Source organism: Topomyia yanbarensis, chromosome 1 (genome assembly GCF_030247195.1).
Source record: "Topomyia yanbarensis strain Yona2022 chromosome 1, ASM3024719v1, whole genome shotgun sequence".
Classification (NCBI taxonomy): domain Eukaryota; kingdom Metazoa; phylum Arthropoda; class Insecta; order Diptera; family Culicidae; genus Topomyia; species Topomyia yanbarensis.
In genome coordinates, this window is record NC_080670.1 from 204,246,428 (window position 1) to 204,260,585 (window position 14,158).

The 14,158-nt window shown below is 41.6% G+C and overlaps 1 protein-coding gene across 1 annotated transcript in view; it reads right to left on the reverse strand.

Moving 5' to 3' along the window:
- Positions 1 to 7,197, reverse strand: part of LOC131688944 (leucine-rich repeat serine/threonine-protein kinase 1) — a 38,720-nt gene extending 31,523 nt beyond the window's left edge. The window contains exon 1 of the mRNA XM_058973593.1: positions 6,436 to 7,197. Within this exon, the coding sequence (XP_058829576.1) occupies positions 6,436 to 6,492 (57 nt within the window). The 5' untranslated portion in view covers positions 6,493 to 7,197. The remainder of the gene's footprint in view (positions 1 to 6,435) is intronic.
- Between the last annotated feature and the right edge of the window lie 6,961 nt (positions 7,198 to 14,158).

Consider the following 14,158-nt stretch of genomic DNA (forward strand, 5'->3'; position numbering starts at 1 on the left):
TAATCTACTATAATACTTCTTATCGTCGAAAAAGGTGATTTTCTTTAACACGCAACGGAGCAAGCTACAGTCGTGAAGCAACGCTCCTAAGACCCAGCAAAATTAAGAACCTCTTTTTTGTCATTTCATCTGTATGAGAAATAAAAGCCGGAAAACGCTCGATCATATCTATTTTCAATTATACTAGAGGATTATTTTGAAAAATCGTATCAGGCGTAATTAAACTAAAGTTAATAATAAAAAGGACTAGATAACGCAATAGAATAAATGTCCAATCATCTTGTCTTTTTGCTACTTAACGACATTCAATTGGCTAGAGATTATTAAGTATAGAAAGCTATGCAATGTTTAGAGCAAGAGTACTCAAGGAACAGCTAGAATTTCAAATATACAATCGGAAAATTAGATGTGACAGGGGTCTTCAAGAACAGTCTATATATTCTAAGAACTAGCTCAACTAACTAAAGCTGATCCAAAATAAAAATGTGCATACTAAAACTAAATCTTTTAACTAAAATACCTCATTCGGTGTGCTTGCCCTTTCCGAAATTATAACGTTCGACGGCAGTGGTGCCAGAGATGAATTGTCCCGAACAGCAACAAAAAATGCAAGATCGCCAGCATTTCATGAGGGGGTCAGCTGTGCTTCCTTCGATTCACCTTTTGATCCTGGTTAAAAATATTCTCATAAAAGCAAAAGATTTAACTATTCGTATAAAGTCGATGCTTCAACCGACTCGGGAGTTTTAAGCTTTCTCCAATCACCGTATTCATGAATTCGCCTCTGCGTAGCGTATACGATTTATATCTAAGGATTTTAACCATTACTCGTTGGATTGAGATGATTTCCCGTACCATTGACCTTGCTGGGTTCTTTTTAATCATATTTCTAGTTTTTTTATCCAATTCTCTTCAACCGTATTTATACAGCGCTTGCATTGCTTCCGAGCAGGTATGTACGACAGTTTATCACTTTTCCAAGACTTTGTTTCAAATAAAACACTGTTCTTTTCGACCTATTTACCGACCGATCACGTTCACGCTTGCTGCGGCGCGCAATACAGCGATAACGGGTAACCGGCTGCTCTACAATCCATCACGTCCACTCATCACAATATGTTTACATTTGGCACCGGACAGAATGAGCTTTACAGTATTGCCAGATATGCCTGAATCATATTCTGTCGGTATGAGTAATTGTATGATTTAGTTCTCCTTTCGTAATTAAAACGTATATTGCTGCAGCAAATCTTCGTTCCGCCTTCTGAGGTATCAGCGTTCAAATTAAGTGGTACAAACGAAATCGAAAAAATATTTGATTCGTTTTTGGAGTGAATTTCCTCGTTTTCATCCTCATCGCGAAACGTTTGCTTGTAACGAGCATGGTAGCTAGTTCCATCACAACTCCATTGTTGTCGATCACCTCGGAAGCACAAAAGGTAGCAGTTCGTGCTGGCTCTCAATCGTTCAGAAGTATGATCGACAAGACTTTGGAGTGGTACCTTAGCAACCGGTGGATTTACTGTTTTATCTGGAATGTATTATTAATTATTAGGTTATGTATTATAAATAACTTTTAATTTGAATGACCAAGTGATTATAATCATTCTCACCTACCAATGCTCTTCATATCCTTGAATTCATATTGCATATTATGGTAGACATTGCCTTTAGGATACTATAGAGGCGTCTCCAGAATTTTTTGATATGAAGTGTACAATATGACATTGACTCGACTACTGAATGTTTAACGTTTCAACAAATGAATGCCAATGCTTCCTTCGCTGAATACTCCTTAACACCAGCACGTTTCAATTCATCCTCTCGTTCTGTATACGATATGATCTGACCTGCGGTTTTATATCCAGAAGAAGCTGTTCTTTTTGCAGTTGTAAACATCAACTCGTCTGCTGGTCTTGATTCAGAGATTGCTTCCATTTTGCCCTTCTGCCAAAGTCAGCGAATAAATTAGTCAAACAGCCTTGTCCAGCAATGCTAAAAATTCATTCAATTTCTGGTGAGCCTCGCAGCCAAGCAGCATTTGTATGGAAAATGATTTTATCACGATTCCCACAGCGGTAAAATTTATCGTAAAAAGATGTACTTTCTTTTTAAGATCGCTTTCTCTAGTAAAGGCAACCAGGGACTTCTCCTTGTGCTGCTTAGTTAGACGTTCCTCGATTTCTCTATAACCGATCGCCAACACTGTGAAATAGATATAACAATATGCCGCAATTAGTGGAATAATGATGCGGAATAAAAATATAGAGTTGATTGTATGTTCAATTGGGTTACGTATTTGACCGGATTACGATCTATTGCAACAGTATTTCAACAGCTTTCATTATTTCGTAATTTTTGTGGTCCATTTCTGGATACAAACACGAGCTGAAAAGTTTGCGAAGACTGCACGTATTTTGAGGAATTGCAATAGGGATCTTTAATTTGGAAAAATTGTGCCAGTTTTTCATATGTATTGGTAGCGGGTGTCCTTACGAGTACACTCATATCATTCTTAAACCTTAATTAGTCTTTTATGATTTTCAATTTAAAAAAAAAAACCAAATTGAATTCAACCAGCAAACTGACAGTTATCCTACTAAATGACGTATCTGCAAATATCTCGTTCGCCTCATTGTTAACCGGGACAGAACCCCACACAGTATGATCTGGTACTTTGTCAATCCGCTAGCAACCTGCCATCCTAAGTTTCACCTGCAAACTATGGTAGATCTGATAAGGCAACCTATAGGGTCGTGCAAGTCGCATGGGTTTGGATATGTTATTGTCCTAAAAGGAAACAAACTAAAAAATGTTTTTTTCAATAGTTTCGGGCCAAAAAATTTAAAAAGACCTGAGATATTAACTCACGGTACTAATCTGCATCAGATAATGCCTTAACCCGCACACCCCTAAAGATCCCTATTTGCGATGGCAAAGATCAAAGTTCCCGTGACGCTTCAGAAAATGTTCCCGGACAAACTAAAGATTATCGTAGAAGGGCTTGTCCCGCAACACGATCCAACAATATGGTCAATTATACCGCACGGCTAGATAATACTGAAGGGATCCTCCAACGAGGAACTAGTAGCAATAGTGGAAAGCTTCAAGGCGAAGAATGTGCCCGAATTGGATGAAATCCCCAACGCTGCTTTAAGAGCAGTCATTCCCAGACTTGATCGGAATATCTCCAAAAACTTCTTCCTTTAGACAGTATTCTTATCGTTTCGGATATGCTTCATCTTCTTTCTGTCCATAGTGTTTTTTTATTACAGTAAAGTTCAAACTGTCTTTATTGCAGTTAGGAATTCACTTTCGTGCCTAACCACTAAACACTGCTTACTCTTTTTTCGCTCTCCTTCCTCACGGAACTACATCAAGGTATTACTTCGGGGGAAGCTCGTTGTGCTTTCGTCGCACATCTTTTTTTCTGCTCTGTCTCAAAGTTTCACTTGGTCCATGAAATTGCTTGAATCATTCAGTTCCCAGCCATATCACGATCTACTCGGATAGTCCCTACTGGAAGCGGAATTTCTTTCGGTAGCGATGCCTGTTTCGTGAGCCAATTAGCTCCCATTTTTGTCATGACACAGTCGGATAGTCCACGGCGGTGTATCTTCCCTCTTTTGTGAATTTCCCGGCGGTAGATTTCTCCCGATACTCGATGTTCGTTTCCGTGAGCGATTTAACTTCCCGCTTCGTCCCGATCTTACTCGATCTAGTCCCCGGTAGTGGGCTGTCCATAGTGCTTAGAATACCTTGCCCGACATGGGTCGAATCGAGAGCCCATGGGATGTATGAAGACTCCATCGAGAGTAGCAAAACGCCAACATATGGACAAGTAGTACCAAGTGGATGAAGGATTCGATTGACGAAATAGACGAACAAATAACACAAATTCGAAGAAAAACTTGATATCGGTGTCTGGAGATAATCCATCACCGCGGATACCTTCGTCGTAGTAGAATAGATTTGTCACCGGGTATTATCCAGGAAGACCGCGACAAAATTTGAAGCTAACTCATGCGATTTACGCAGAGGAGTTTAACTGTTCACACTAGCAAAGCTGGGCTTTAAATGGCACAATGAATAAAGGGTGTCGTTATGGCTTGCAAGAGGAAGTGACTTGCGTAATGGAAAGGAAGTGTTATTGTTTCGGCGGATCCTCAGTACGGTTTGACACTCGTGAAACGGACAGTAGACAACACTAGTGTAAGGAACTAAATGGCTCAAATAAAAATGGGATGTCGGTTTCGGGAGGGAATCTACAGTCGAGGATCTCTCTGTCATAGTATATTCAACGCCAGAGATTATCCGAAACTGAGAGAAAACCTCTAAATCAGAGAACCCTGTGTCACAGTTGACGGCACATACGGGTCAGCTAACATCCAGTATTTGCAGCAGACCTGAGTAGATTGAAATACTTATGAGCGAAGTTAAGTTACAGCTAGTACACCACCTTCACCAACTGTAAAGCGATTTAGCGGGCTTAGGTGACCTTCGGAGGCATATCGGGGTTCAGAAAGACATTTCTCCATCCTAACTGGTTATTTTGCTATACCAAGTTGGCAATATCTGCTTGGTGATGCTTTCAGAACGACGAAACAGGCGTTTCGAAACCCTCAACACCCCCACTTTCATCTGAATTCTCGTTCAGTTGGTCTTCTCCCGATACGTACTGCGATTCAGAATCTTCCATTACCCTATCGCCTTGTGGAACTGGTCCATCGGCTTCGAAGGGTTGCTGACAATCTTCTCATTTGCTACCAATCGCGTATCTCTGCTGATAAAAAATATGATTCGCTTAAAGTGCACTGACATCGGACAGTAGTGACCCAAACCTTTCACACCAACTTCAACACGCTGTATACTTGTACCACGACCGGATCTCTCATTTCGCTTGAGTGGTGATTTTGATGGAATATTTCCATTTAGTTTACCAGGGTTCAGTCACAGGTTCTGGTGGTGGATTCCTGTGGTCATCAGTAGACACTTTCGTAATTTTTGCTAGTAAGCCGCTCAATCCCGAACTTGTCCATCTTCGTGGTGGATTCCGGCAAAACCAATTGCATTCATAGAAAAAAGTTTCTGGAGACACAAAATTTCTTTACTAGACCAACTGGAACGGTTTGTGACTCCCAACTGAAGCAGATCGTAGAAAAATCTAAAACGTATGTGTTCAGGAACATCACAAATTTGATAGAGAAAAAACCGAAAAAACTAAAACTGATTATTCGTAGCTATGGTAACTAGCTTACTGTGATTGTTCACTTGTCGATATCTCGTTATACTTCTGTGTAGCGCAGCGCCTTCAATACTGAGGTACGGTGTTCCAGCTAAACAGCGCGTGTTCCGACTCGTGGCCATGCGAGTCCCGATCGCGTCGCGTGCAGAACCATATCGTGAGAGGCAGTATGTGCCATAGTCGGGATTATCCCTATCGGCATTACCCAAGATGACGATATCGTGTGTCCGATCGAATTGAAGGGGACTAGGGAATTATTCGCTATTCGAAGGACAAAATTGGCTCATCACTGTGTATTTATGCAAACAAAATGTGGATAACTGAAACGGGCTTCAATAAAATCTGTAAAGAAATGCCTAACGCGCTAGTTCAACAGAACAACCCATTTGTTCGTCAGACATTCGACAACCGAATGAACAACACAGCAATTTGCTCAATAATCGACTGCTAACAGAGCGTACAACAAAGCCTATACGAACAAAAAAAAACATTGGCATGATCGGGTTGCGTGTTCAAGAAGATTTCATTAATGAAGGTGTGGTAACAATAAAATTGCGACATCAGCCTGCCGCTCAGTAATTATTGTGCAAACAGAGAAGGGTCCAATCAACATTGTACAATAGATTTGGAAATTGTTTTCACACGATTCGCTTAAGCAATTTTAAGATTCTAATCACCTTTAATCATTTTAGCTCAGAGCCCGCCGCACTGTGTTAAGCAAGGATGTGGTAACAGTAAATTTCTCCAAGGAAATAAAGTGAAAAACAACTTATTTGGTGTAAACGAACCCGTTGCATGCTTGCAACTTGGTCGAAGTTTTTTCTTTTCTGTAAACCATCAATCAATGTCAGCGGGCGTCACGCTCCAACGCCAATGATTGGTTCCTTTCATTCGTAATGATAAAATTATGCAAAAATATTATGAGATACCTATCCAGCACTTGACGTGAACGTGGCCAACATTTGCAACATTACTCATCGAATCAAGACAAAATAATTGCTTCCCTTTTTCCCATTTAATTTTCGGACAGGCGAACGACAGAAAATCGATATTCCCCAACTGCAGTAGCTTTGTGTTACCGTAACCAACCTATCGGTGGTGGAGGCTACCAAGCAAGTTCAAGGCCTCACGTGGAGCTCGCCCTTACATTCTACCCGGATCAAATTGCCAAATTATTCAAATCAACTTACCTGATGCAGCAGCCTTCCGGGAAAATCTTCGCCTTCCGGCGACGGAGTCGAAGTCATACTGTCAAACGCACAGAAAACTCAATTTGGTACACTATTCCGGATCATAATTCATCAATTTTTCTTCTTTTGCTCCAGCAGTACCACCACCAGCAGCAGCACTAACCCAGATCCACTTTCATTAATTTATGATTATCATCCGAGCACGTATAGGAGAGCAACGGGGAAAATTTATGGCAATTTCTCCCCTCCTGTTGTGCAGTGCCGCAGATAACACAGATACTATTCACTCACAAGGCCACACCGGATGCAACTAATTTAACTCACTGTCGCCAAGTTTTTTTCAAACTTTCCCGCAGATCGAACCGATTGGCGTTTCATGTAAAACAAATCTTTTTTTTTCGATTACGTTTGTGATTCGAAATCGCGAACTTGACGATTGCGCAGGTGTGAAGGAACTGAAAACTTTTCGACACCCGTCCGAGGGCAGTCACACACAGCGCGCTGTTGGCCTTTCAGTTGTTTTTTTCTATACAAGTGAAGAAAAAAATTACGGAATGACGCCAAACTCTATCAAACTCTTGAAGTGTTGTTTTTGTTCACTTGATACTATCGGTTGTCACTTTGTTTCGATGTTTTCTTGATAATCCGAGGGACAATAAGGACATTTTCCACTGCTTTAATTGAACTTTGTCTCGATTTAAACGAATAAATCGATAAAACTTATTCGCAATCCAAAGACTGGAGCGTTTATCACATCTTTGTTAGTAAGCAAACTGTCAGCTGATTTTGACAACAGTGGCGCGCTTCGACGTAGTTTGCGTTTCGCTCGGCTGTTACGACAGGGCCGCATTCGCGCTTCCAACGATGTGTACACAGTGAAAATCACTACCGCAAAATATTTTCGCCTTATAATTTTTTTTCAATTTAAAAAAAAACATTTTTATGTCGAAGAATTTATGGTTACCGCAACTTAATTGACTTGTTGACTTTTCTCAGTGAAAATGAAAGAGCAAAATTTTCCATTATTACACTGCCGTCCTACGTATAATTGTCCCATGTTCTTTTTTGAACATTTTCACAATTCTTTGTCAGGCATATTTTCAGAAAACACATTTCCGAGGACGATATCGGTGCTATAGCGAAAGAATGTCTTTCGTCGGATGATCCGATTGAAGTGAAAAAATTGGGAAAAAAAGACGCCGGTTTGAACGGGCTAAAATTCATTTCGTTCAAAATTGGGATCGACCCCAAGCTCTGAGCATTGGCACTTAACGCGAAAACCTGGCCCGACGGGATGTACTTCCGCGAATTTATCGACTTTCAACGTGAACGTTCTTCCGCGGATAACCTGGGGTTTTGGAAAACGCCGCGTCTACGCTATAGTCACCTCTAGCCATCTGTACCGACAAGTCCAAAGATGATTTTCAACCACCGAGACGCACCGTAGAAAGAAAACAGGAAGACCTCAATCCCCCCCCAGCACAGTAGCGCCTTTTGCAGCCAGCGTCATGAGTCGTCTCGGCTCTGTGTCTGGGAAAGATAGTTCACATTGTTTCTCCAGCTACGAACGAAAGATGCAACGCAAGCTGAAAGCGGACCCAAAATCGTTCTGGAGATATGTGAATGAGCAGCGAAATGAAACCGGTTTGCCTTCGACGATGTTTTTAGACGGCGAAGTCGGGAATGATTCTCAAGGTGTTTGTAAATTGTTCGCCACAAAATTTTCTTCCGTTTTTGTCGCAGAAACCTTATCGGCGGACCAGATCGCCATTCAAGCTTAAATCATGGTCCTCTTCTGGCCCGGACGGTTTTCCGTCTATGATTTTGAAAAGAATGTATTCCCGGCCTTTCCGAACCACTTCGTCGGTTATTCGAGTTGTCGCTTGTCACCGGAACGTTTCCATCGTTGTGGAAATAAGCTTTTGTGTTTCCAGTTCATAAGAAAAGGGACAAGAGGAACGCAGAAAACTATCGCGAAATTTCTGCACTATGCGCAGTATCGAAGCTTTTCGAATTAGTTGTGATGGAACCGGTGTTCCTTCTCTGCAAGCAATATATCTCTGAGGACCAACATGGATTCATGCCTAGCCGATCGACTCCGACAAATTTATTGTCGTTCACTTCTTTCATCTCTGAGGGGTTTTAGGATGGCTTGCAAACCGATGCTAGCTACACCGATCTGTCCCCCGCTTTTGACAAGAATCAGCTACATCTGGCATCCCACAGGGAAGCCATCTCGGACCACTCATTTTTCAGCTTTACTTCAACGATGTGAATTACAGACTCAGTGGACCACGCTTGTCGTACGCCGATGACGTCAAGATATTCAACCGTATCAAGACTTTGACAGACGCGCACATCCTGCAGAAACAATTCGATGTCTTCAGCGAGGGGTGTGTCGATAATCGAATGGTTCTAAATCCCGCAAAATGCACTGCAATCACCTTCTCGAGGAAAAGGGAACCTATTAGTTTCGACTACAATCTCTCAGGACGGCTTATTCCGTTGCGCGAAGGATCTTGGAGTGATGTTACATTCCAAACTCACTTTCAAGCAACATATGTCTCATATGTTATTGGCCGGGCATCACGAGACCTGGTGTTCATCATCCGGGCTGCCAAATCATTCACGGATATATATTGCCTAAACAGCCTGTACTATTCCCTAGTCCGGTCATTTCTCGAGTATTGTTCGACGATTTGGAGCCCGCACTATATGAACGGTTGTGTCCGAATGGAATGTATCCAACGCAAGTTTATACGATTCGGCCTGAGATAGTTACCCTGGCGGGATCGTTTTAGACTACCTAGCTACGAGCGCCGCTGCCTACTAATTCAACTCGACACCCTCCAGTATCACAGAGACACAGCAGGAGCTCTAGTTGTCGCCGATGTCTGTTGTCAGCGCACATCGATTCTCCAGCTTTGTTCGAACGAGTAAACGTCCAAGCTAGAACTAGGATGTTGCGCAGCAATGGTCTTCTTCGGCGGTTCAACCACATAGTGAATGCGGCCATCACTGGATTACAGCGAACTTTTAATCGTGTGTCCCACCTGCTCGATTTTAATTTAACTCGTTATGTGATTAGGATAAGGTTTTTGAATTTTTTTAAAAGTTTTTAGATTAGGACATCATTATTGGGGCCGATTGCGGCCTGTTAGTGATTAACATTTATAAATAAATAAATGAATTAATTAAATAAATATTAAACTAAATACTGTGGACCGAAATTGGTGGAGAAAGTTTCAGTAAAAAATGGGTGTTATTTTAATAATTGCAGTTGTGCGATGAATCTATAAAGCTCTTCATCACTGCCATCGCTTCCAAATACTTATTACATGGCGAACGTATCTGTCGAATCCTTTGTTCATGTCCGTTTTCATCCAGAACTCCGATGTTCTAATTTCAAAGAACGTCCGTTATCGTCCAAGAACGTCTCAAAACTGATTCTGGTTTCCGAACATTCGTCAAGACCTACTTGGTTCGTATTCTCGAACGGTAGTCTACATAACGGAACTCTTCACACTCTCGCACGCATCTTGTCTTGTCATTCATGATCTATGACAACCATTTACAGATACACACTCACCTCACATTCTCTGGAGTGTTTCTGATCGAAAAACGATGACGAAACCTGACTCTTTCGTTCATATGAACGTTATCGTTCGTATCGATTCAACATATCAAACGCTAAATTTTACCAATGTTGTACGACAGGGGACAATAAACCGAACTGTTATGATCTCACTGATGTAGTTTTTTAGCTAGCATTGAATCAAATGATTTCCTTTATATTATTTTTTATTTAGCCTATTATATTTTCTACAGCATCCACTTCCGATTTTGATGTAGCCAGAACTCTCCTGAAAGCTCTCGTCGCGCACTTTTGTAAGCAAACGGAATAATAAACATTATTTGCATAGATCGTGATGGGACTGATATGTGTAGAATTTTCCGGTTTCTATCTGATTTCTAGACATAATAGTCCCACATAACATTTTTCGTATAAACCCACGTTTATTGAATTTTTCTAATGAAAAACTAGACTGTTTACATTGGAAACGCTGGCTCTGAACAATATATCACAGAATAAAGAATTATAATTTACATCTTCAGTTGCGTTTTTCGCAGTTATTAGCTTTGTAACATGGAACAATTAAGGCGTAGAACGGCAGTATACATAACGTGATGTAAGTGATAAACGTTTATGCGTCCGTCGATGGCTGAAGAACAGTACGCTAAAACGTTATGTACAATAATTTCGCTGTTTCATTTTCACCGAGAAAAGTCAACAAATCCACGATATATTTTTGTAAGTCTTTAAATGTACTATCTATAGAGACTTATCAGAACATCTTGCAGCTTTGAAGGATTATCCTATAAATAATCTCATAATAGCACACGAAAACTGGCTGCAGACGATACCGAACTTTGACAGAACTAATAAAATTATTGAGACTGAATTTTCATTTTGGGAACGTGGTGACTCCGTCTATCCTCAGTAATACAAGGCTGGGTCCAAAATGAATCATTTTACGGGATCTGGGATAAAAGAACGCCATGCGGTGCTGGCAGACAGCGTTTCAATAGAAACAGAAGAAAGAGATGCAATACTAGAATGCACTTATGTTCATCCGAATCGAAAATACTAGCATTCAACCATCTGTATAGCCTTAGATAGTAAAATAGCTGTGAAATATCAGGGCAATATGTACTGAGTTCCAGAATATTGCAGAGTGACAACGAATAGAAAAGCCAAGTGGCAATAAAAGGCTCTTCCGCTTATTTTATTGACTCAGAGCTGGATTTCTGTCAATGATTGAATTAAACAGGTGGAAAAGAACAGGAAAGATAAGGATCGTAGGAATTTGCTGTAGGTGATGGGAATATTGTGTGAGCTTATGGCGTTCGTATACATTTCGTAGATTTCCCGGAAGATTTCGTTTACATTGGCGCAACAAAACATAGAAAATGTCTTTTTTTCACTAGATGATGGTGTTCAGAGAATGGATGATTGTGATTTACAGGAAGCTGTTGTCACCATCTGTGATTAATTGGCCGAAACTTTTCACATCAGTTCCGAAAGATGGCGTATATTTCGAGTTGTTGTAAATTCTTAAATTCGAAAAACATAAAAATAAATCATTTTCCGGGTTCATAAAAAAATGGAAATCTGTTAATTTTCGAGGAAGAAAGCCATTCAATCAAACTCTCAAACCATAAAACCAGGTCGAAGGTCATCTAAATGTACAGCAAACCAAGTTATATTTCTTACATTATGTACAAGTTTTATCGATTTATTTGAGTATTTTGGTTTGAAATGAGTAATCTTATATATTTGAAAATAAATACCATTTAAATCTGTCAGGAAAACTTTCCACAAACAACTCAATAAAAGGATTTAACCGGTTTGTGATGTCGCGAAGAAAACTAGTATACTACATTCGTTTTCAAACAACACCATTTTGGCAGATCCCTCGCTCACGCAAAATGCACCACATGATCCTCCAACCTATTAACCAGTTCACTAATCCACCCGAGCTTACCCGAGACTCTAGTAAACACCGCTGGAACTCCCCGTCCACAGCTGACACCCCAGGACATGATCCCAGCCAGCACAAAGGCTCCATTATGCTCACAAACCAGCGGACTCCCACCGGAACCCTTACAAGAATCCTGCCCTTGCACGCCACCGGCACACAGGAAACTCTCGTGCATTCTAAATCTCCGCCCGAGCGATGGCTCGGCTTGCAGTTTAACCTGACACTGGGTCTCCCGCAGTACGGGCATCGAGACGAACTGCTGAATCGATTCCTCTTGCTCCGGTGTGGTTGGGGTTGCACCCCATCCGGTCAGGATGCAGTGACTGCCGTAGAAATTGTCCCTTACCGAAGGCAGGCAAATTTTAGCTATATTCGCGAACGAATCGTTTAAGGGTACGTTGAAAATCAGCATAGCGATATCGTTGTACAACGAACCGGAGTAGTAGTTCTCATGAAGAAGGATACGGTCCACAGTTCGCTGTTGGTTGGGTAGTTTCTCGCGAATGTGTCGACGATCCCAGTCTCCGGCCACGATTCGAAAATTCTGTGGCTCGTTTCGGGCACTAGAATAAAAATGGAAATAGGTTATTAATTAGGAAAAATGTTTCATTTAAGGGCAATTCTAGTACTTAGCCACACAATGCCCAGCAGTTAACACCGCACCCGATGTAATCAAAGCACCTCCACATTTGTATAGAAAGGTACCATTTCCGATACGTTCCTCGATGTAGACTGTCCACGGGAACTCACCAAAGTTGACGGTTCCACTGAGACGTTCCTCAATGCTTTCAGCGTCGTCCAGAAAGTGATCACGACTTGACAGTGCGGCACGCCGTTGACCACATTTTTTCCCCGGCTTTGGCGGTGTTGGGCTAGGTTTGTTTGGTTCGGTGGTAGTTGTAGTTCTAACCGTGGTCAATGGTAAGGTCGTTGTCGTTCCTATTGGAAGAGGTATCATATCGAAGATGAATTCGGCTTCCGATTCGAATTGGTTGTCAGCGGTGTTGAACTCCTGCAGAAGGGATGAAATTTCCGAGAGGATGTCCGGTTTCGAGACGGCTAGTGATGGCGGAGCAGGCTGAAGATTTGCTGGAGGTCGTAGGGTTATCGGTTGAACTTGTGGTCGCGTCGGCTGGCTTGGTTGGGTTGGAGGTGGTGGCAGATGGGGAGCCTGGGCGTGTACTAGCGGAATGATGGCGTTGCGTCGGCAGCACGTGTTACCAGGGCCGCAGAGACCGTCTCTGAAAGAATGACACAGAAATTTTTGGAAATTGATAGGCTACGCATCCGAAATCGAACGACAGTTAAAATACTAAGTCGTCAAATCCGTTTTCAAACGCCGATTGTGAGAATATTTAATTCCATATCAACCATTTCTCTTCATAGAGATTGAATACCACCAAACGAAGACGTGGATCAGACACCATGAGCATGGATTGTCTGGTGTGAGCTGGACTAGAGAGTCAACTAGTCAGGTACGAGTTTACGAAATTCCTAAGCTTAAGAAAGGGTCTAGTGAATTGATCTTGGAATTTTTCCAACTATTTTGAATAAAAAATTATTTGCAACGTGTGCCCAAGATCAAATTGAAACCGACAATCAAGCTGATTCTGGGAGAAAATGAACTTGTAAATAGCAATCGAAGTAATCAGTTCTGTTAATTACTGATTCCAGAAGACTGGGGTACATAGATGTAAGTATGCCTTTGAGAATGACCCTAGCTTCTACTCCGTTATCGATCTGGACTAGCTGAAGTTGCACAGGGAATCAGTAGATAATTAAGCTTTGGAGTAGCGAAACATCTTTCAATGTGCAACTCCTGGTAATCCTAAAGTATTTCGTTGATCAATACCGGCGCCGGCCATGCCCGAACGTAGATCGCGGAAGGAAAGGGAAAGAATGGTTAGTCCGATACTTGCTTTCACTAGAGGCCGTATATACTACTGCGCACTCCACAGGTATCACGGGAGGAAGATATTTGTTAGTAAGTATAGCAGTAGGATTCTACTTCTTCTTTACCTACGCCAGAGAGGTAACTCCACTATCTGGACGAGATATCGATCCATCAACTCATGGACCGGGGACCAACGGCTTTACTTTCCTTCCGAAGGAAGACGTGACAACAGATTTTTTCACCTCAGAAAAATCTCAACGACCTCGGCTAAAATGCCAACTAAAAT